The 25,014-nt window shown below is 43.1% G+C and overlaps 2 protein-coding genes across 2 annotated transcripts in view; one reads left to right on the top strand and one right to left on the bottom strand.

Moving 5' to 3' along the window:
- Positions 1-1,909: 1,909 nt before the first annotated feature.
- LOC121577241 lies at positions 1,910-10,716 on the bottom strand. The gene is made up of 5 exons (XM_041891002.1): positions 10,172-10,716; positions 9,183-9,279; positions 2,567-2,720; positions 2,295-2,410; positions 1,910-2,066 (listed from the first exon to the last, which is right to left on the bottom strand). Coding segments are annotated over exons 1-5 (684 nt in total). The 5' UTR covers positions 10,487-10,716; the 3' UTR covers positions 1,910-2,064.
- Positions 10,717-15,076: 4,360 nt separating this feature from the next.
- The window catches only part of LOC121576493 (interferon-induced protein 44-like), a 28,289-nt gene continuing 18,351 nt past the window's right edge, over positions 15,077-25,014 (top strand). Inside the window, exon 1 of the mRNA XM_041889667.2 lies at positions 15,077-15,322. The gene's annotated coding sequence lies outside the window, so the exon portion shown is untranslated. The remainder of the gene's footprint in view (positions 15,323-25,014) is intronic.

Raw genomic sequence — 25,014 nt, 5'->3', positions numbered from 1 at the left:
AGAGGAGGAATGGGAGAAGGTCATGTGGTCTGATGAGACAAAAATATAGCTTTTTGGTCTAAACTCCACTTGCCGTGTTTGGAGGAAGAAGAAGGATGAGTACAACCCCAAGAACACCATCTCAACCGTGAAGCATGGAGGTGGAAACATCATTCTTTTGGGATGCTTTTCTGCAAAGGGGACAGGACGACTGCACCGTATTGAGGGGAGGATGGATGGGGCCATGTATCGCGAGATCTTGGCCAACAACCTCCTTCCCTCAGTAAGAGCATTGAAGATGGGTCGTGGCTGGGTCTTCCAGCATGACAACGACCCGAAACACACAGCCAGGGCAACTAAGGAGTGGCTCCGTAAGAAGCATCTCAAGGTCCTGGAGTGGCCTAGCCAGTCTCCAGACCTGAACCCAATAGAACATCTTTGGAGGGAGCTGAAAGTCCGTATTGCCCAGCGACAGCCCCGAAACCTGAAGGATCTGGAGAAGGTCAGTGGGCCAAAATCCCTGCTGCAGTGTGTGCAAACCTGGTCAAGACCTACATGAAACGTATGATCTCTGTAATTGCAAACAAAGGTTTCTGTACCAAATATTAAGTTCTGCTTTTCTGATGTATCAAATACTTATGTCATGCAATAAAATGCAAATTAATTACTTAAAAATCATACAATGTGATTTTCTGGATTTTTATTTTAGATTCCGTCTCTCACAGTTGAAGTGTACCTATGATAGAAATTACAGACCTCTACATGCTTTGTAAGTAGGAAAACCTGCAAAATTGGCAGTGTATCAAATACTTGTTCTCCCCACTGTATATTAATGCAATGTGAAAGAACTGGTAGCAAATGCTGCTAAAAAACATTCAAAAGCACACAAAAAAACTGATAACACTTCTTTGTCCATGTCTATGCATTCCCATTTTTGTTTAACATTTCTTAAAATATCCATTTTTAAATACTAAAGAAACTATCATCCTTGACTGTTTCCCTAATTTGTTTCCAAACAGTGAATTTTTTTACAGCAGTGACATCCATTAGTGCTGAGCGAACAGTGCTTTTCTAGGTCGGTTCAGTTTCGGTTCGATTATTCAAAAATTATCACGGTTTTCGATTTTGGTTTCAATATATATATATGTATATATATATATATATATATATATTTTTTTTTTACGTTAAATGCATTAGGAAATAATGACATAAAAATTATTTTTGAGCTTCTTAATAGAAATGCCGAAGCCAAAAATAATGAACATTCAATTGCCAAAACATTCCATTGTCTCTGTCAGGTCCACATTGGGTAGACGTCAATAGAAAAATAGAAAATTACTATGAAATAATACAATGTTTCAGCTGTGTATATTACTTAGTTTTTATTTGATGTCTTTATTCTTTTTCATTCCTTAAAGTCATCATCTCGTCTCTGCTCAGGCAGTAGCAGCCAAACAGCCAGACAACGTTATCTCTGTACTCCCCATACTGTTCTGTCTTTAGTCATCCTATTTAGCTAGGCTAGCTGCAGAGCTGTCTGATGTTATCTTTTTATTAGTTATTCAAAGAAGATAAGGCATAGTTTCACCAACTGCCTCTATCCCTCTCTCTGGTCTTTGTGTTGTGTACATTCCTCTCTCATGTGTTCTATGCAGTCTGTATATATCAAACCTAACATAGCAGGAGTAAAAGTGTTTCCATCTCTGCCTGAGACGGAAAAACAGCAGCAATGGATTATGGCCATTGTAGTTAATTACCATGTTTCTGCACTGAACTAGGTTGAATATTTGCTAAGTGAAAACTCCTTTCAGCCCAGCATAGTTCTTGCGTTGATTTATCTTGTGAATCATTTGATTTCTCTCTAGAAAAATGGCGTGTTGGGCTCACAAAAAACAAAAAACAAAATAGAATTCAAGTAATTGAACCGAGGTCAGTCAATTATTTGTTTAATAACTAGTTTTTTATGACGGTTAATCGCTCAGCACTAATATCCATATAATATCAAGTCCAGGTCCATCTTATTGTCCTGGAGAACAGTGTTCCACTTTAATCGTCTTCAATGACCTCACTGGCTCAGCATCATGTTCCTGGAAACCATGTGGAAGGAAAATATTTTATCACATTGATATATAGATTATAGACAGTTACAGACAGTGTCTATGAGTATCAAATCAAACAAACTAAGATTTATGATATGTTTGTTATGATCTTTGGTTCATTTTCCACACTGCTGTCACAGCCACTGCTTATATACAGTAAGCGTCCATGGCATTGAATAATGATGTTTAGTTAGTGCCCTGTGCTATTACACTCACATGTTATCAAATGCAGACCTACGAAGAGGACAATGGCCAGGGCAAGAATGCTACTCTGGGGTGCGGCAACTCCGCCATTCAAAGGCTCGTCGTGATGGTTCTCTTTGCACCTCTGCCTGCAAATATAACCATGGTGCAAAATCGATATCAACACTCATAAAAGTTAAACCAGCCAGGTTTGTTTAGCTGATTCTTAACAGTAGTCAATCTGAAGGTGTATACCAGCTCGGTGTAACTCTGTACCAGGTCAGTGTGACTGTATTGATACTTACAGCTGCTTCTGTAAATACAGCTTGCTGGACTCGCAGGCCTTGGCCTGGCTCTCAGCTGCTATCCGCTGTCTCTCAGCAGCTGAGTGCAAAACCTCGCAGGCCTCCCACTTATGAGATGCCTGTGTCAAGTTCTCCTGAAGGAATTTGATGTGCTCTGATATCATAATAAGAAAACAAAACATTGAGTGACATAAATAAAATGTTGAATCCATGTTCACCATAATCAGTTTTTAAGTGCAATGACAGTGACATTTGATGCTAAGGCATACTATTGGTAGTTAGGGTTGTTTGGGATGTTTTCGACGTCGTCTATGACAGACCAAAATAGTACATCCCTAGTTCACATTATGCCTTATTAACTTATAAGATAGTGTCTGGCCCTGGGATCTCTCAGAATGAGTAATGTACTGTAAAGGACTCCATGGGTGCGTTTACACGGGCAGCCCAATTCTGATATTTTTTCCACTTACGTATTTTGTCTTTTCACCAATCACATCAGATCTTTTCACATCAGATCTTTTTCAGAGCTGATCTGATTGGTCAAAAGACCAATTAGTGAAAAAAAAGATCAGCATTGGGCTGCCTGTGTAAACGTAGCCAAAGACGTCACTCAACTATTTTGGGAATTGGCTGACAGCAAAGGGGTTTCGCTCACATTAGCTCTGTTTTTCCAATTGTTGGTCATGTTAAGGCAAGGCAGTTTTTTGGACAGGGCTCTCCCAGGCCACTCAAATCTTCCAGCTCATTAAGTGTTGATGGCGGGATGCCTGATATTTATCGGAACAGACATCTCCTCTTTTACACAATATGTCATATTCATATAGCCTCCACTCAGGAACTTATCATTTCCTTCACTTGTTCCAAGTCAGGAAATCTCCTGTGAAAAAAATATTTTCATTGTAATCTGTCCCCCTTCTGCTGCATATTAATCCAACCTGGTCTCAGAGCCCCACCTGTTTTGAGCCCCACATTTTTAGCTAAAAATAATAATAATAATAATAATAATAATAATAATACTTTTGAAAGTTATTTTGGCATTAATTCGTGTCACATATCAGTTTGCAAACAATGTAATTGAAAATCAATAAAAAATAATTGAGTTAATAAAGCTGCCTTTCTTGAGTAAGGCAGCTCCAAAATGCAGGTGTTTCAGCCTAGCTCAGTGCTTTCTGTGGTGGTGGCGTAGCCAGCGGAAAATACGGAGCGTAGGGGTTGGTAATGTTCTCAAGTTGCGGCGTGATTGGCTCAGTGTTCTGTCACTCATGTGGACACTGTCACTGCCAAATCTAAGGGTAGAGCTGGCAAATTCAAGCCCCTTGGGTGCTGCCATAGAGTTCCATTAGTAGTGCCCATCCAAGAAGGCTCAAGGTCATTGGTCACAGATAAAATGACATCAAATCATGTTCTATCTACAGTAGCTTTGATTGGACTGATCATGTCAAAGTCATACTTCCAAAATCTTAGCTAGCAGTCATCATCATGAATCAAGTCGACAATCTACTGGCAAATCCTTTTTAATCCTTGTCTTATGAAGAGAAATAATGAAGAGAAATTATAGATAAAACGTATCGGTGCTCATCGGCCATTGGACATAAACATTACACAACAAGTTGGAAATCGCAAATTCAATAATGAGTGGTTGGGAAGGAATCAGTGGCTAACTGCAAGCATTGCAAAGCAATCACTAGCCTGCTATTCAGTGGAGTTGGGTCCCAATTCTCTTTTCCAAGCTTAAAATGATAAACGTTCAACATCGGCCATGCTGTCAATCCAGCATGATTTCTGCCGCGCTCAAAACAACTGTTAACTCGGAACTGAGAAATCTGACTTCAATTTTAATTTTAATTTTAATTTAACCTTTATTTAACCAGGTAAGCCAGTTGAGAACAAGTTCTCATTTACAACTGCGACCTGGCCAAGATGAAGCAAAGCAGTGCGATAAAAACAACAACACAGAGTTACATATGGGGTAAAACAAAACATAAAGTCAAAAATACAACAGAAAATATATATACAGTGTGTTCAAATGTAGCAAGTTATGGCGGTAAGGCAATAAATAGGCCAATGAGTTCAAGACAACTGGGAACTCGGGAAAAAATGAGCTCCGACTGGGAAAATACATTTTGAACAGTCATCCAACTCGGAATTGCAATTCGGGAACTCGGGCCTCTTTCTAGAGCTACGACCTGAAGATCACTGATGTCATCATGATTTGATCTTGTTTTTATCCGAGTTCCCAGTTGTCTTGAAAGCACCATAAGTCCAGAGAATGCCAGACTTTGATGACAAAATTTGATGACAAGATTTGCCCATTAAGGACTGCCGCGCCACCTTCCTATTCAAGTGAGCACAGCACAACAAGGTGAGTCCAAAAATGTATTGTACGCTGCTGCATGAATGATGTAATATGCCAGGGGGATATGTAGACTGTAGCTAAGAAAGTAATACTAAGTGTATGTTGTGTAGTAAGCTGTTAGTAGCCCATGTGCCTCACCATATTAATTTTCACCTCTTAATTTCGCCTACTGTTCGGACTTGGTGGTGCACATGTAGCCTATAACCTGTTTTAGAGAAATGTAATCATTGAATATTGTAAGAGCTTTCGTTGTCTGCTTATATGCCCCCTTTATTTATCCTATGGTTCTGACTTGGTGTACAGGGAGAACACTGTAAGAACGACCCATGTTCTGAATTCTGTTACTGTACATTTCAAAAGTGCTGAACAAATAGTTATATTGACTATGTCCGTCCTAGCTCGCTCATTAATATCTTAATCGAAATTACGGATTGCCTCTTATCCGCTTGTCGCCCCCTTATGCCATAGTTTGTACATCTCAATTGTCAGTAGAAACCACATTTGTTTCAGCAAGTCAGCCATATCAGCTATGTTTTTTTTTAAGGCAGTAAATGAGGCTGAATGAACTGTTTCGCTGCCGGACAAGGCTCCGCTGATAGCCAGGTGTAGCAGTGGTAAGGTGTTAGGACTGCTGTTGGGACTCTGCTTTTGGGACAGCTTTATGTAGGGCACAGTTTGTCACCATTATAGTGCAATTAATGTATTGTTTAGTGTGTTGTGTTGGTAGTGGCTTTGCTGGCATGCATCCCCCATTTTTTTTGTTTTGTTTGCCCCACCAAGATTTACATGCTAAAATCGCCAATGCGTATGGTATGTATTCATTTGTGGATGTCCATCACCCATTTCGTATGATATGTTACACATTTCAATTCATATTCCATGTTACGAATTTTTAAAACGTACAAATGTTAGCTAGCTGGCTAACGTTAGCTAGGCTAGGGTTAAGTTTATGAGTTAGGTTAAAGGGTTAAGGTTAGGGTTAGGGGAAAGGTTAGCTAAAAGGGTTAAGGTTGGGGTTAGGGGAAGGGTTAGCTAAAATGGTTAAGGTTAGGGTTAGGGGAAGGGTTAGGGTAGGTGCAAAGTAGCAAAAAAGTAGTAAGTGGTAAAAAAAGTTGCTAAGTTTGCCTTAAGTAACCATCTGTCTTATGTAACCATACCAAACGTAACATATCATACTAATTTTAGTGTCCCAGATTTGCATTTACTATGTTACGTCTAGTCTATGAGACCAGGCTGATTAATCTATTCACTCTGAATTAAGTGACAGAGGTCGCTGACTGGCTTGTCAAGTTATACCCTACATATATCTGAGTTTTAATGCCAGACTTAACAACAGTTTCTTACATTTGTGTTGTGATTAATTATTAGAGAACAGATCATTTGGGAGGCCTAAAGTAAAGTCACTAAGTAACTGAATTAACTTGGTAACTTGTTAAGCTAAGTACAAAGCTTGTGAGTAGCGATTCATTATTAGAGACAAGGTCATTTGGGAGTCCACTATTTCATTTGGAAGTAGCCTGTGTGACAGCTTTTAAGGAATGGTAAACAGATGGGATGGCTATTGAAGAAATTCACTCTACTAGAACTTTCACTTAAATCATAATTAGTAATCCTTTTCAACAGTTGTAAGCACATCCTTTTAAGGAGCAATAACCAACTGTGACACTCTGGCTCTAGGACTTGTGTATGTGAGCTAGAGTGTATGTTGTTTTGTTGGGACTTGGGTGTATTTCTATGTTGGTTAGTCTAGGTTGTTTGTTTCTAGGTTTGGTCATTGACTCCCAATCGGAGGTAACGAGTGTCAGCTGTCGGCTCGTTATCTCTGATTGGGAGCCATATTTATACTGTTGTGTTTCACTGTTTGTTTGTGGGTTTTTGTTCCAGGTTCAGTATTTTGTCTGTTGGACTTCACTATCGTCTTTTGTTGTTTTTCCGTGGTTGCTTTAATTAATAAAGTCATCATGTTAACTCAACGCGCTGCGTATTGGTCCGCTTCCTCAGACGATCGTGACAGAAAAACCCACCATCAAAGGACCAAGCAGCGTGTCCAGGAGCAAAGAGACTGGACATGGGTGGAGGCGCCGGGTAAGGAGATCGAGAGGCTGGCGATGGCCCAGGTGGGCAAATCGTGGTCCTGGGAGGACATGCTCGGGGGCAAGGGACCTTGGGGGAAGATCAAGGCCCTGGCGAGAGAGGAGCATCGGCGGCAGCAGGTTTTTCGTCGGAAGGACGAGAGGCAACCCCAAGAAATTTTTTGGGGGGGGCACATGGCTTGGGCGGCTGGGCAGCAGGAGGCTGCCACAGGGAGAAAAGGAGAAAAGGCTAACGGAGTACGGGAGCCATTGGCGAGTAGAGGGAGGGAAGTGTTTGTGGCACGGCGTGAAGGACTGATGTGTGTTGCCAGTCCGGTCCGGCCCGTTCCTGATCCTCGGTTGAGGCCAGTGGTGTGTGTTCCCGGTACGGACCGGCCTGTTCCTACTCCAAGCACCAGGTCCACGGTGTGCTACGCCAGACCGGAGCCGCTAGAGCCTTCCGCCAGACAGGAGCCGCTAGAGCCTTCCGCCAGACAGAATCATACACCAGCGATGGAATCAGCAGGAGCCGACGCAGCCCGTACAAGACTGGAAGCCCAGGTTCGGGTCCAGCAAGAGCAGCTCCTGCAGATGGGAACCGTCCTGCGGGAGGTGATGACCACTCTCCGAGGCTGGGGTCCGCCTCCACCGCCAGCTGCTCAGCCTGCACCGTCAGCCAGCCATGAGCAGCCAGATCCGTCAGCCAGCCATGAGCAGCCAGATCCGTCAGCCAGCCACGAGCAGCCAGATCCGTCAGCCAGCCATGAGCAGCCAGATCCGTCAGCCAGCCATGAGCAGCCGGGATCCGCCAGAGCCGCCCAGCCAGGATCCGCCAGAGCCGTTCAGCCAGGATCCGCCAGAGCCGTTCAGCCAGGATCTGCCAGAGCCGTCCAGCCAGGATCCGCCAGAGCCGTCCAGCCAGGATCCGCCAGAGCCGTCCAGCCAGGATCCGCCAGAGCCGTCCAGCCAGGATCCGCCAGAGCCGTTCAGCCAGGATCCGTCAGAGCCGTCCAGCCAGGATCCGCCAGAGCCGTCCAGCCAGGATCCGCCAGAGCCGTTCAGCCAGGATCCGCCAGAGCCGTCCAGGCCGGATCCGCCAGAGCCGTCCAGCCCGGATCCGCCAGCCAGCCAGGATCCGCCAGAGCCAGCCAGCCCGGATCCGCCAGAGCCGTCCAGCCCGGATCCGCCAGCCAGCCAGGATCCGCCAGAGCCAGCCAGCCAGGATCCGCCATTCAGTCCGGAGCTGCCCCTTAGTCCGGTACTGCCCCTTAGCCCGGTGCTGCTCCTTAGCCCGGTGCTGCCCCTTAGCCCGGTGCTGCCCCTTAGTCCGGTGCTGCCCCTTAGTCCGGTGCTGCCCCTTAGTCCGGTGCTGCCCCTTAGTCCGGTGCTGCCCCTTAGCCCGGTGCTGCCCCTTAGCCCGGTGCTGCCCCTTAGTCCGGTGCTGCCCCTGAGTCCGGTGATGCCTCTTAGTCCAGGGCTGCCCCTTAATCCTGTGGGGGTTTAGTTGGGGGGTGGTCATGTGGAGGAGGTTACACAAGCGGGTAGTGACTATGGTGGGGTGGGGACCACGACCAGTGCCTGAGCCGCCACCATAGACAGACGCCCACCCAGACCCTCCCCTAGACTGTGGGCTGGTGCGCCCGGAGTTCGCACCTTTAGGGGGGGGTACTGTGACACTCTGGCTCTAGGACTTGTGTATGTGAGCTAGAGTGTATGTTGTTTTGTTGGGACTTGGGTGTATTTCTATGTTGGTTAGTCTAGGTTGTTTGTTTCTAGGTTTGGTCATTGACTCCCAATCGGAGGTAACGAGTGTCAGCTGTCGGCTCGTTATCTCTGATTGGGAGCCATATTTATACTGTTGTGTTTCACTGTTTGTTTGTGGGTTTTTGTTCCAGGTTCAGTATTTTGTCTGTTGGACTTCACTATCGTCTTTTGTTGTTTTTCCGTGGTTGCTTTAATTAATAAAGTCATCATGTTAACTCAACGCGCTGCGTATTGGTCCGCTTCCTCAGACGATCGTGACACCAACCAATCATGTGTTATTATTTACCCTAACTTGGGGGTGGTTTCTAAGGTTACAGGGGAAAATGCTGCTAAGAATATTGTGGGTGAGAAAGTGCTCCTTTCATGGTAGCCAATACCAGAGGCAAAAATCCCATACCTCCCACTGTGACAGCAATTTTCCTACCTTGGTGTAGCGTGATTTCTGAAGTGAGATTTTCCTCGATTTCTTTATGCATCTCAATCTCTTTCTCCAGGACTGTAATGTTTCCACGCAAAATAACCTGCAAAAAGACAATGTTGGTCATTGAGTAACTCCTCAGGACTTTAAGTTACCAGAAGTGGTTGATACAACCTCTGTGAACATTGGCACAGTCATCTCAAGGAGTCCCTCCTATCGCATATTTGAAGCAGGCTTGTGCCAGCACCAGATTTGGCTATAATAACAGCCTCTGAAAACATTCCTTTCATCCAGCGTTTTATGTAAAACAATACATGTACTCTAATATCTACTAAGAAAAGTCTAAATCAATGGTGGAAGATTGAGACCTTTGTGCTTAAAGGACATGGACTGCAGTCAACATGGCACCCTATTGCCTACATATTTCTGGTCAAAAGTAGAGCATAAGGTGCAATGTCAGACACAGGCATGGTGTGCCCTATCACTGCTTTCCCTCATCTTCCAGGAAGGGTTTAACTTGACCTCCCACCCACTCATTGGGAAGGACTAGCAGCGTTTCATAATTTGATTGCTGCATTTGCAGAGCATTTGCATAACTGTCCACATTAAATGGATACTGTGTGTCCATTGTGCCTTTGGTAGTTATGTAAAGCCATAATGTGGCTTTTCACAAGCAATCATTTGTCATGATAATACCGTAACATGTTTTCACTGAAACTATTATAAACAGTCCAACTGATATGATATCAAAAAAATTATAAACATGAAATCACGGCCATGACTGTTAGATTAGGTTTGGATATCATATAAATAACAAAATCATCAGATCAATCTAAAATGACAAAATGTAGTAATGGCATCAGGTACAACAGAAAGGTTGGAGGAAGGGGAGAGGCAGAGGATAGCTGTTACAATCTGAGGGAGAGAGTCAGTTAACCTCAGGGCTGAGGGAACCAGGGAGGGGAGTGAGGGAGGGGAACCAAGCAAACACTCACGCTTTCCTGCTGACAGTCAACCAGGGACATGTTGGTCTTGCCCAGGTGCTTCAGGAACCTCTCCATCTCCATGAGCTGCTGGGTCTGGTTGGCGCGGCCCTCCTCCACCATCTCCTCCAGGGCCTGCTTGTTCTTGGCGTACACCACCCTGGCCCCCTCGTGCTTCTCCGTCAGTTTCTGCAGATCAGCCCGACACTGACTGGCGCTCTTCATGTTCGGAGAGGTGGCCCACACCACGATGATGATGAGGGAGATGATCGACCACAGGGCCAGGCAGGCGATCACAATTTTGCAGATGATTTGGGACCTGGTCATGGTGGACACAAAGGTGGTGGTGGTGGTGGTGGTGGTGATTGTAAAATGAAAAAGAAGAACAAAATCCTTTTTTAGGGCAGGTGAGTAGGTGATCCGGAGTGTGTCCTGTCCTGCAGGCAGTGTCTGTGTAATAGGCAGGAGGTTCCTCGCAGAGTGAATTGAATTCCCCTAAAACTGCCTCAGCTGGGCTGGGCAGGAAATTGGTGTGGCCCTGCCAGTGGTGAGGAAGAGTAAACCTGTTTCACTCTCCAGCCTCTCCCCCTCTGCCGCCCACACCTCCCTCCCACCCGTCACCATCAGAGAGAGAAGATATGAGGTGTTCCCATACACACACACACACACTGCGTTCCTCCACAAGGAACACTGAGGGGAAAATGAAAGTCAAGACTCCAGTGCCTGTGTGTGATGCTGTGTTTTTCCCTGAAAGGGTGTGTGTTTCTGTTTCCATTTCTCAGTCGCGGGGAGCAACCTGGCAGCACTCCCAACTCCACATAGCGCTGGCCTTGAACGTAGCTTCGCGGGGATTGTTCAGTCACACAGCCTGCTTGGTTCTTCAGCTATGTCTTATTTGAAATCCTTTCACAAGAGCCAGAGTGCAGCGGCTGAGGCTGAGGCAGCGACTCAGTGTTTCCTGAGCTCATGCCATCAGGGCCCTAAGAGAAACCATGGCACACAGACAGAAACACCCCAAACCACCCAGGAAACCCTGTTGATAGGTAGTCTCTCTGTCCCCTTCATTAACAGATAATGACACAGAACTGAAATATGCTCCTGTTTGAGAATGTAATCAGCATACCCGAACTAGAGGATGACGTAGTTGGATGCCTTTTCCTCTGATAAAACATCCATCCAAGTTCCAGATGAAACATTCAACAGTAGTCTGAGAAGGAGCAACTCTCTTAATTCAGGCTGCCTGGAAAGGACAACTTCCTCACTCTTTGTCCTCAATAGCATCTTTGCCAAAACATACAAAAGATTGTGAGGAAAAATAAGAGGATGTGGAAAAGAGGCTCTATTTTAACAAACCTAACGCAATGGTACATCTAAGCACTGGAGGTGGCGCTATAGGTTTGGGGATGTGTCAGAAATATTTTTGCTATTTTCACAACCACAATTATCGGCACAGTTGCTGCCGTTGGCGCGAAAGGGCAGGGTTTTCATGAATAAACAAGTTGTGGATGTGTCGAGGCTTGGCCCCTCACTGGCCAATCAGAACATGCTCCATGGCTAAATATGTGGTTGCTTCAAGTTGTTTATTTACGGTCTTTTATGTATTGCCTTGGAATCAACTCCAATTCCAATGTTAGTGTGTTATAGTTTGTTAAACAGCTAACAGAAACAAAATAACTCAATGTAGACCTATCCCATTTTTGCTAAATATGTTAACTTGAACCTGTTTGCAGTCCACATTGTGCTAAGTAATTGCATAGCTTCAATGTGGAAATATATACATAGCATTCACACTGATATAGGAGTTAGGCCTATTGTAAATTGCATTTTGGCTGAGCATGGACATGCCAAACATTGTCAATTAGCAAGATATCAATAATTTATTTTAAGGCCTAAAAGGAGAGCGAATAATTAGGATCAAATTCTAAACAAAACGAAACAAGAACTTGTTTAAATACACTTACAGGCACCATAATTGCTCCCTGTGGGCATATATTATTAAAAGAACACAGAATATGGAAAATATTATGCACATCCAAGCTTTTCACAGTAACTGGGAAAAGATCCAATATAAAGAGAAAGGGAGAATGTCCACTCCCCATTATAGTCCTCCCAAATAAAATATTTTATAAACAGTGCATTTGGAAAGTATTCAGACCCCTTCATCTTATCCACATAGCTACTGTCACGTTCGTTCATAGACCGGTCGGACCAAGGCGCAGCGTGATATGCGTACATGTTTATTTCAACTGAATAAACACATGACAAAACAATAAACAAACAAAACGTGAAGTCCTAAGGTTTAACACACAACAAACCTTTCACGGAACAAGATCCCACAACCCACTAGTGCCAATAGGCTGCCTAAGTATGGTCCCCAATCAGAGACAACGAGCGACAGCTGCCTCTGATTGGGAACCACACTGGCCAACATAGATCTAGACATACTAGATCTAAACATAGAAAATGCAACATAGAAAATCACAACAAGGAATATACACACCCTGACTCAACATATAAGCGTCCTCTGAGTCAGGGCGTGACAGCTACGTTACAGCCTTATTCTAAAATATGTTAAATAGTTTTTCCCCCCTAATCGATCTACACAATTTTTGCAAATGTATAACAAATAAAAAACTAAAAAATCACATTTACATAAGTATTCAGACCCTTTACTCAGTACTTTGTTGAAGCACCTTTGGCAGCGATTACAGCCTTGAGTCTTCTTGGGTATGACGCTACAAGCTTGGCACACCTGTATTCCCAAAGGGGGGCCAGTATGAAAAAAATAAAAAATAAAGAATGCACTCACTAACTGTAAGTTGCTCTGGATAAGAGCGTCTGCTAAATGACTAAAATGTAAAATGTAAATATATTTGGGGATTTTCTCCCATTCTTCTCTGCAGATCATCTCAAGCTCTGTCAGGTTGGATGGGGAGCGTCGCTGCACAGCTATCTTCAGATCTCTCCAGAGATGTTGATCGGGTTCAAGTCCGGGCTCTGGCTGGGCCACTCAAGGACATTCAGAGACTTGTCCCAAAGCCACTACTGTGTTGTCTTGGCTGTGTGCTTAGGGTCGTTGTCCTGTTGGAAGGTGAACCTTCTCCCCAGTCTGAGGTCCTGAACGCTCTGGAGCAGGTTTCCATCAAGGATCTCTCTGTACTTTACTCCGTTTATCTTTCCCTCGATCCTGACTAGTCTCCCAGTCCCTGCCGCTGAAAAACATCCCCACAGCATGGTGCTGCCACCACCATGCTTCACCGTAGGGATGGTATTGGCCAGATGATGAGCGGTGCCTGGTTTCCTCCAGACGTGACGGTTGTCATTCAGGCCAAAGTGTTCAATCTTGGTTTCATCAGACCAGAGAATCTTGTTTCTCATGGTCTGAGAGTCCTTTAGGTGCCTTTTGGCAAACTCCAAGCGGGCTGTCATGTGCCTTTTACTGAGGAGTGACTTCCGTCTGGCCACTCTACCATAAAAGCCTGATTGGTGGAGTGCTGCAGAGATGGTTGTACTTCTGGAAGGTTCTCCCATCGCCACAGAGGAACTCTGGAGCTCTGTCAGAGTGACCATCGGGTTCTGGTCACCTCCCTGACCAAGGCCCTTCTCCCCCGATTGCTCAGTTTGGCCAGGCGGCCAGCTCTAGGAAGAGTCTTGGTGGTTCCAAACTTCTTCCATTTAAGAATGATGGAGGCCACTGTGTTCTTGGGGACCTTCAATGCTGCAGAAATGTTTTGGTACCTTCCCCAGATCTGTGCCTCGACACAATCCTGTCTCGGAGCTCTATGGACAATTCCGTAGAGCTACGAGACCTCATGGCTTGGTTTTTGCTCTGACATGCACTATCAACTGTGGGACCTTATATATACAGTTGTGTGCCTTTCCAAATCATGTCCAATCAATTGAATTTACCATAGGAGGAAACATCTCAAGGATGATCCATGGAAACAGGATGCACCTGAGCTCAATTTCGAGTCTCATAGAAAAGGGTCTGATTACTTATGTAAATTAGGTATTTCTTTTTTATTTTCTTTATATACATTTGCAAAAAAATCTAAAAACCTGTTTTCACTTCGTCATTATGGGGTATTGTGTGTAGATTGATTAAGATTTTTAAATATTTTTTATCCATGTTAGAATAAGGATGTAAAGTAACAAAATGTGGAAAAAGTCAAGGGGTCTGAATACTTTCCAATGCACTGTATACCTACACACATACATACATATACTCCGACATCGCTCATCCTAATATTTCTATATTTCTTAATTCCATTCTTTTACTTTTAGATGTGTGTATTGTTAAATATTACTGCACTGTTGGAGCTAGGAACACAAGCATTTCGCTACACCCGCAATAACATCTGCTAAATATGTGTATAATTTTATTACCCAAACTCGCGCTGTTTTTCAACTGGTTGTTCAGTAAAGCCGAAGATTGTCTATTATATTGACAAGATAGTCAAGTGACCGCTCTAACAATGGAATAACATGTCCTCAAAGATGAGAGGCAGGCGGGAAGAGGCAAGATCAGTTGGGACCATTCTAGCCAATGAGAGGGCAGATATGCGTGTGAACAACAGGCCATAGATATAGATAAAGGACTCATCTTTATATCTGTGCCATTATAGCGTCTGTGCAAGGGCAGCGCCATTGAGATTATCTCAATTTTAAAGTAGTACATTTTCTTATTCTTCATTGGCTGATTGCTCCCAACTCATTGGAATCCCCACCCAGTTGACTACCATAAAATGGTGGAAGCCCGCAATAGCAATGTCCATGCTAAAAAAGGTTATATCCATGATGAGTCCTCTACTTATCTCTATGACAACAGGCACAACTGATATAAAGTCGTTTTTTTCTAAGTTGGCGAAATGCCACGTGCGTCCCCTTATATCAGTGCATTCGTAACAACCTAACCACGAAACTTCTATTAGATCAAATAAACTTCACTTAGCAATTACATTTTTTGGTTGGCCAAATTCGACACTCACTCATTGACCTCCAAACAAAAATTCCTCACTACGTGGGTTTATTTTCGCGGACAGATTTTGGGCGGAGTAAAACCTCTCCATTCGCCTCTTCCTCTCTGGTACAGCACAGTTTCCATTTAATTGAACGTTCCACTACGTTTTTGTGTACTCGAGAACGGTGAACGAGCATTGTCAAGTGAGTGTTGCATCTTTTTAACACGTTTTTAGCTAGTTCGAATATTAAGAATTGTATATTTTGTCCCGTTTATGTGGATAATCGTTATTTGTGCCAAGCATACTGTCTATAGCTAAAAGGTTGACAATTATTTAGAAAATTCGCAGCATTCCAATGCAAACACAATTTTGCTGTGATTTTGTTATTCGTCTCTTTGAAACGTTTGGATTTTTCGCAGTAGCAAAAACAACTTGACAGTTGCACAATGCGGTCTTTTTTTGTGTGTGCCAAATTCAGTTTCGTTTCGTTGCTTTATCCTGGCCACTGTGAAAGAAAGGGCGTGGTGAAAGTGAAAGTTACTCTTCACATATCATCTGATAATGCATCAGTCTATTGCTCATATCAGACAGTCAAAATGCGCACAGACTGTTTGCTTTGGTGAAACAATGTAACATATAAAGAATTCCGACATCTGCAGGTTTCATAAAACTCAAAATAGCAATTTTACAGAATCCCTCAGGTGTTTAAGGTGGCTCAGGGATAAACACCACCCAGGGTTAAATGCTCCCAGGGTTGCCAGGTTTTAGCTAACATTTCCAATTCAAAGACCACTTAAAACCTGCCCACAAGGCCAGAAAACTAGCCATTTTTTAAGCAGCAAGAGAGGCGTTGCCTTAGTTATCCATTAAACCCTTTTCCCATAAAGTTAGAGCGAATTAAGACGGAATATCGACATAACGTGTAACGACATAAGCCAAATTAGGTTTTCCATCAAAATACGTAAAAGGAATGTCAATATGTCGCAAGAGAAAAGATAATCTGCTTTTATTAAACTCGCTAGATCTTTTTCCATCAATGGATGTCGATTTAACTAGTTTGACTGCTATGATTAAGCAATAAGGCCAGGAGGAGGTGTGGTATATGGCCAATATACTAACTTTAAGCATCAGTTGTCAGAGCACCTTACCGATCACTGCACCTGTACACAGCCCATCTGAAATTAGCCCACCCAACTACCTCATCCCTATATTGTTATTTATTTTGCTCTTTTGCACCCCAGTATCTCTATTTGCACATAATCTCTTGCACATCTAGCATTCCAGTGTTAATACTAATTGTAATTATTTTGCACTATAGCCTATTTATTGCCTTACCTCCATAACTTGCTACATTTGCACACACTGTATATATATTTTCTGTTGTATTTTTTTGACTTTATGTTTTTTTACCCCATATGTAACTCTGTGTTGTTGTTTTTATCGCACTGCTTTGCTTTATCTTGGCCAGGTCGCAGTTGTAAATGAGAACTTGTTCTCAACTGGCTTACCTGGTTAAATAAAGATAAATAAATAAATAAATAAATAAAAATATATAAAAATATACCACGGCTAAGGGCTGTTCTTATGCACGACGCAACACAGAGTACCTGGACACAGCCCTTAGCCGTGGTATATTGGCCATATATTACAAACCCCAAAGGTGCCTTATTGCTATTATAAACTGGTTTCCAACGTAATTAGAGCAGTAAAAATAAATGTTTTATCAAACACATGGTATACGGTCTGATATACCATGGCTGTCAGCCAATCAGCATTCAGGGCTCAAACCACCCAGTTTATAATTGTAAATAAATCCCTTTTGCTCATGTGCATAACTATAGATAAATCTGACAGGAGAGTTTGAGTGATGAGAGTTGGACAAAGGATCTCGCAATCTCTGCGAAGAAACACTTGGACGAACTTTAAAAAACTAATGTTAGGCTATTTTCTGGCAATTGTGCTGTTATTATGTGCCAGATATTAAGACTACAACCCGTTATAAACTGTCTATTTGCAAGATTTACTTGTCATTTCAATAGGCATAGGGCCTATGTTACTGACTAAAATCTGGGTTTATGATTGTAATTCAACTTTGCCATGTTTTGCTTAGCTAGATGCAGGTAACCTATAGCCCCTGATAGGCCTACATCTAATTTCAGATAGCCTACAGTAGCCTAGGCAAGATGTCAGCAAGATATAAACTGAACGATTTAGCAGCTTGCTTAGTTCAAATTGACAGACTAATTTATTCAACATGAACAGAGGCGCAATTTCGAGGTAAGAAGTTCTTGTGTTGCCCAATAGCCTGCTGGAATAGGCTACTGAAAATGGGGTCGTAATTTCAATCACTGATCAAATATTCATAATCTGGATATGAACTGAATATATGCTTGTCAACAACAGCCAGTGTTTGTTTTATTACCTGTAGCTAAATCTGATGACTAAATCTAATGCATTCTAACAGCTGATCGGCAATTGCAATAGAGCTGTGACCATGATCACAATTGATAACTTCCAATTTAACTAACTAAACATGGCCATTAATAATTGCATAATAACACAAGGCTACAACAACAATAAACTGAAGTTATAGGCTATTTATTAAATATGTTTGCCATCGTCAGGAAGGCTACACAAGAGGCACAAATTGATTTGCAATGACTCCAGTGATATCGTCATTTCAACATATTTATTATATCAAATGCTAGGCTACACTAGCCTACTATGGCATATAAATTATTAGGCTACTTGATGGCCTACAGATGCAAATGTATCATTCCACATTTAATGTCAGTTTCATTGTGGACTTTTTCCCATAACAGAAGCACGCAAGGGAGTTCCATAACTTCCATTTCAAATTTCTACTCGCGCTGCGCTCGAAGACCCAAGAACTGAGCATGCGTAAAACCCTTCGCTTGATACAGTTTTTCATAAGCAAAGTTGACACTAGAATGCAGTTTAAACCACTTCTGAGCGAATGTATCTAATTCACTCTAGAGTGCCTAAAGTAGTTTTCCAGTGCTTTGTTGCCGTCATTTCTGGATGCGCATCAGTTCTAGAGCATTAATATGTTTTATGGAAAAAGCGTTGGAAATACACTACATATACAAAAGTATATGGACCCCCCCTTCCAAATTAGTGGATTCGGCTATTTCAGCCACACCCGTTGCTGACAGGTGTATACAATCGAGCACAAAGCCATGCAATCTCCATACACAAACATTGGCAGTAGAATGGCCTTACTGATGTGTCACAAGCTCACATAACGGGACCCCTGAAGCGGGTAAAAACAGTCTGTCCTCGGTTGCAACACTCACTACTGAGTTCCAAACTGCCTCTGCAAGCAACGTCAGCACAAGAACTGATCGTCAGGAGCTTCATGAAATGGGTTTCAATGGCTGAGCAGCCGCACACAAGCCTAAGATCACCATGTGCAATGCCAAGCGTCAGCTGGAGTGGTGTAAAGCTCGCCCCCATTGGACTCTGGAGCAGTGGAAATGCGTTCTCTGGAGTGATGAATCATGCTTCACCATCTGGCAGTCTGACGGATGAATCTGGGTTTGGCGGATGCCAGGAGAACGCTAATAGTGGCAACTGTAAAGGTTGGTGGAAGAGGAGTAATGGTCTGGGGCTGTTTTTCATGGTTCGGGCTAGGCCCCTTAGTTCCAGTGTAGGGAAATCTTAACGCTACAGCATACAATGACATTCTAGACGATTCTGTGCTTCCAACTTTGTGGCAACAGTTTTGGGAAGGCCCTTTCCTGTTTCAGCATGACAATACCCCCGTGCACAAAGCAAGGTCCATAAAGAAAAGGTTTGTCGAGATTGTTGTGGAAGAACTTGACTCTCCTGCACAGAGCCCTGACCTCTACCCCATCGAACACCTTTGGGATGAATTGTAACGCCAACTGCAAGCCAGGCCTAATCACCCAACATCAGTGCCCGACCTCACTAATGCTCAAGGCTGAATGGAAACAAGTCCCCGCAGCAATGTTCCAACATCTATTGGAAAGCCTTCCCAGAAGAGTGGAGGCTGTTATAGCAGCAAAGGGGGGACCAACTCCATATTAATGCCCATGATTTTGGAATGAGATGTTTGACGAGCAGGTGTCCACATACTTTTGTTCATGTAGTGTATATATAGAGTGCAATCGGAAACTATTCAGACCCCTTGACTTTTTCCACGTTTTGTTACGTTACAGCCTCATTCTAAAATGAATTAAATAATCTACACACAATACCCAATAATGACAAAGTGAAAACTGATAAAAAACAGAAACCTTATTTACATAAGTATTCAGACGCTTTGCTATGAGACTTGAAATTGTGCTCAGGTTCATCCTGTTTCCATTGATCATCCTTGAGATGTTTCTACAACTTGATTGGAGTCCACCTGTGGTAAATTCAATTGATTGGACATGATTTGGAAAGGCACACACCTGTCTATATAAGGTCCCACAGTTGACAGTGCATGTCAGAGAAAAACCAAGCCATGAGGTCGAAGGAATTGTCCTGTAGAGCTCTGAGACAGGATTGTGTCGAGGCACAGATCTGGGGAAGGGTACCAAAAAATGTCTGCAGCATTGTAGGTCCAAGAACACAGTGGCCTCCATCATTCTTAAATGGAAGAAGTTTGGAACCACCAAGACTCTTCCTAGAGCTGCCCCCCGACCAAACTGAGCAATCGGGGGAGAAGGGCCTTTGTCAGGGAGGTGACCAAGAGCTGACCGAGCTCCAGAGTTCCTCTGTGGAGATGGGAGAACCTTCCAGAAGGACAACCATCTCTGCAGCACTCCACCAATCAGGTTTTTATGGTAGAGTGGCCCGAACGGAAGCCCCTCCTCAGTAAAAGGTACATGACAACCCGCTTGGAGTTTGCCAAAAGGCACCTAAAGGACTCTCAGACCATGAGAAACAAGATTCTCTGGTCTGATGAAACCAAGATTGAACTCTTTGGCCTGAATACCAAGCGTCACATCTGGAGGAAACCAGGCACCGCTCATCACCTGGCCAATACCATCCCTACGGTGAAGCATGGTGGTGGCAGCATCATGCAGTGGGGATGTTTTTCAGTGGCAGGGACTGGGAGATTAGTCAGGATTGAAGGAAAGATGAACAGAGCAAAGTAGAGATATCCTTGATGAAACCTGCTCCAGAGCGCTCAGGACCTCAGACTGGGGAGAAGGTTCACCTTCCAACAGGACAACGACCCTAAGCACACAGCCAAAACACAGGAGTGACATCGGGACAAGTCTCTGAATGTCCTTGAGTGGCCCAGCCAGAGCCCGGACTTGATCCCGATCGAATATCTCTGGAGAGACCTGAAAATAGCTATGCAACGACGTGCCCCATCCAACCTGACATAGCTTGAAAGGATCTGCAGAGAAGAATGGGAGAAACTCCCCAAATACAAGTGTGCCAAGCTTGTAGCGTCATACCCAAGAAGACTCGAGGCATAATCGCTGCCAAAGGTGCTTCAACAAAGTACTGAGTAAAGGGTCTGAATAATTATGTAAATGTAATATTTCCGTTTATTTATTTATACAGTACAAGTCAAAAGTTTGGACACCTACTCATTCAAGGGTTTTTGTTTATTTTTACTATTTTCTACATTGTAGAATAATAGTGAAGACATCAAAACTATCAAATAACACATATGGAATCATGTAGTAACCAAAAAAGTGTTAAACAAATCAAAATATATTTAGATTTTAGATTCTTCAAAGTAGACACCCTTTGCCTTGATGACAGTTTTGCACACTCTTGGCAATCTCTCAACCAGCTTCACCTGGAATGCTTTTCCAATAGTCTTGACGGAGTTCCCACATATGCTAAGCACTTGTTGGCTGCTTTTCCTTCACTCTGCGGTCCAACTCATCCCAAACCATCTCAATTGGGTTGAGGTCGGGTGATTGTGGAGGCCAGGTCATCTGATGCAGGACTCCATCCCTCTCCTTCTTAATCAAATAGCCCTTACACAGCCTGGAGGTGTGTTCGGTCAAATGATAGTCCCACTAAGCGCAAACCAGATGGGATGGCCTATCACAGCAGAATGCTGTGGTAGCCATGCTGGTTAAGTGTGCCTTGAATTCTAAATAAATCAAAGACAGTGTCACCAGCAAAGCACCCCCACACCATCACACCTCCTCCTCCTTCACGGTGGGAACCACACATGCGGAGATCATTCGTTCACCTACTCTGCGTCTCACAAGGACACAGCGGTTGGAACCAAAAATCTCAAATTTGGACTCATCAGACCAAAGGACAGATTTCCACCGGTCTAATGTCCAGTGCTCGTGTTTCTTGGCCCAAACAAGTCTCTTCTTATTATTTGTGCCCTTTAGTTCTTTGCCCACTTTGAGGATAACACAGTGCCACTGACGCGGCCAGCTACCAAGAACTGTGGGCTCTCCTTCTCTGTGGCCGACGTGAGTAAGACGTTTAAACCCTCGCAAGGCTGCCGGACCAGATGGCATTCATAGCCGCGTCCTCAGAGCATGCGCAGACCAGCTGGCTGGTGTGTTTACGGACATATTCAATCTCTCCCTATTCCAGTCTGTGTCCCCACATGCTTCAAGATGGCCACCATTGTTCCTGTACCCAAGAATGCAAAGGTAACTGAACTAAATGACTATCGCCCTGTAGCACTCACTTTTGTCATCATGAAGTGCTTTGAGAGACTAGTCAAGGATCATATCACCTCCACCTTACCGGTCACCCTAGACCCACTTTAATTTGCTTACCACCCCAATAGGTCCACAGACGATGCAATCTCCATCACAATTCACACTGCCCTATCCCATCTGGACAAGAGGACTATCTATGTAAGAATGCTGTTCATTGACTACAGCTCAGCATTCAACACCATAGTACCCTCCAAGCTCATCATTAAGCTTGAGGCCCTGGGTCTGTCGTGGAAAATGATCACTATACTAAAATCAAAGTTCTTCCAGAGTTTTTGTAGAATTAAGATAGACTTTATTACATACGCAATAGAGCCGAGGTGGTTTGCAAAACATCTGAACTCCCAATACTCGGCCCTCAGTTTATATACAATTTCCAATCCTGCTCGTTTTACATACTTTTTAGCTTAAACCCTCCCAGTTGAGTTTCTCCACTATTGTTTCCAAGCCTTCATCTTTTAACCGCTCCGCCCACTCTCTTAATTTATGATAGTGGCGAAATCTGACCCTATTCAGTCTCCTCCTTCTATTTATCTAGTTTGGAAACAAGTGTGGCAGAACCAGGCTTTCTCATGTAAAAAATAACAGAGCCATCCAAACATATCAATCAAGACTTAAATATGGTTTAAACATGGCAGATCCATAACCCATTCTCAACCATATACGTTTAAGACATTCCTAATGCATTGCCTCATAAATAACAGTATAATCAATCAAAAGCCATGTCCTGACTCTGGCTCAGACTCCCTCCTTGTGTACCACTCGGTACCACACTCCACATCACTTAGTCTTATTGCCTCATCCTCTGTACCACACCCTGTATCACTGCTTGTCTTTATAATTAGCTATATTTTAATCTTTATAGTCTAGAAAGATGTACTATTTGTAACCTATGGTCTGACCTTGGGTACCACTCGGTACCATGGCTCTGTATGGTCTACTGAAAAAAAAAATCCCCACACATCCCCCCTTTGGGACTAACTAGGTCCCACACTTCAAATATATTTATACTAACACTTGAAATGTATATAGTGACTAAGATATGAATACTTAGATATATAGAGACTAACATAAAAATTGTCATTTATGAACATGTATTTTTAAAACATTACTTATTTAAACAATAACAATATAAATGTTTCTACACTAAAATAAACAATGTAAGTGTTAGTATCCTAACACCTAAAATAATGCATATTTGTTTTAACCATAATATCTATTTAAGGCAGTTATCTTTCGGTTTGTATAAGCAATACATGAAATACTAAATCCTTTATAATATTATTCTTCATAATATCATTCCTTATGTTTTACAAGGCGTAGTAATGCTTGCTCTCCCTTTCGGACACCTCCCTAACAACCATTTTCTGAATCTAAGCAGACATTTGTAACCGGATACCCTATGTTATATGCATATACTACATTTTACATTTACATTTTACGTCATTTAGCAGACGCTCTTATCCAGAGCGACTTACAGTTAGTGAGTGCATACATTAGTTTATTTTTTAATACTGGCCCCCCGTGGGAATCGAACCCACAACCCTGGCGTTGCAAACGCCATGCTCTACCAACTGAGCTACATCCCTGCATACTACATAGAGAAAACATGAGAGAGGCCTATTATATCTTTTTAGGATTTCAGGTTTTCCCCAGGTGTCCTATATGGGACCCCTAGGTCCAATACCAAAATCAACTTAAATGTTACCTCACCTACTTTCCTTAACTAATGCTTAGACTCTTTATCACCACTAAAGTAATATGGAACAGGATATAAGTCTGGGAGATTAATATCTCTAAGTCCAGTTTTCTTCAGCTGTTGCCTGTCCTTGTAGTCATGACAAGCCCATCCTCCTCCTGCCACTACCCCAAACAGACATTCTAGGTTGCCATAAGGGCAGTCAAGTGGTCCTCATTGTTGTGAGGGCCTAGCAGGGCTCTCTTCCGATAATTACCATCTACTTCTGGGCCACTACTCTGGGCCGGCGTTGGGTCCCTTTGGGACCTTCTTCCGTCACTAGGGTCTCGGCATCCTCAGCTTCCTCATCTCTCGGTCGTCGGTTTCCATGCTGTACTCTGGTGCAGTGGTTTAGATGATACCAGGTCGAGCTCCCCTCGACCCTTACGGCAGTTGGTGTAGCCTGGATGAAGGTGTAGGGCCCTCACGTCTCTGTTCATTCCACTTCCTTCTGAAGACCCTGACGTAGACCTTCTTCCCCGGGACCACTGGTCGTGGTGGAGTCGCCTCTGGTTTTAGAACTCTGCTTCTCTCCTGTTGGTATATAACTTAATGTATGACAGTTAGTTGCCTGATATACTCTTCTAATTCCCTTTCCATTTGCTCTAGAGGCGGACCCTCATATGGTCCCCTAAGCACCGGCACTGACATGGGTCAACCCGTAAGCATTTCATGCGGTGTTAGATGCGTTATTCTGTTAGCTTGCATGAGAACTCATTAGTGCCAGAGTTGAGGCCCCAAAAAACAACACAACACTGTCTGTTAAATCAAAATAACAAATCAAACTAGAATGATAACCCTTGATAACACCTTAACTTAAATTGTATCCCATAAGGTAATTCAAGGAATAGTAAAATTTACTAGCGACAGGTGTCCCTCATTCAGGGCTAGTTCTCTCTCTCTGTCCTTGTCATGGTATGAATCACACATAGGCCTATTGCTAAATTATAAACTTCTTCCTAATTATTAGTGTTTACATACTACATATAAATCTCACACAATGTCTCTAGCTTTCTAGTGAGGGTGATCAGTCCTCACCAGAAAGTCAGAACAGAGTTCAGAGGTCATTCAACCCCATTTAAGTGAGTCTCTCTTTCCCTTTTCTTCCCTTTTACCTCAGATATCATTTAACAATATTTCAAACATTTTGTGTACCAGGTTTACATTGGGGTTTTTCAGTACATTTCTTATCAGGAGAATGTACATGTGTGTAATTAAAACTCTGGCAATAGAAACTTCCAAAAATGTAATTTATGTGCCCTTCAAGGTGTATTATTTCTAACCTGTGAAAAATCCACTAAACCAAAAATAAAAACCCTACACAACTACCAAATATTAATAATAGGTGGGTTGTGTGTGCTGGTGTGTGTGGTGAAACATAGGGCAAAAACAAACAAATGGCTAGGCCTTATTTAATTAGGTAGCTCCCTCTTACGGCCTAATTATAAGATTGCTGAGTTTTACTAATTGTTC

Source organism: Coregonus clupeaformis, chromosome 11 (assembly GCF_020615455.1).
Source record: "Coregonus clupeaformis isolate EN_2021a chromosome 11, ASM2061545v1, whole genome shotgun sequence".
Taxonomy (NCBI): Eukaryota; Metazoa; Chordata; class Actinopteri; order Salmoniformes; family Salmonidae; genus Coregonus; species Coregonus clupeaformis.
Note: the sequence above shows the minus strand (reverse complement) of the source record. Positions and strands in the feature narration are given on the sequence as shown.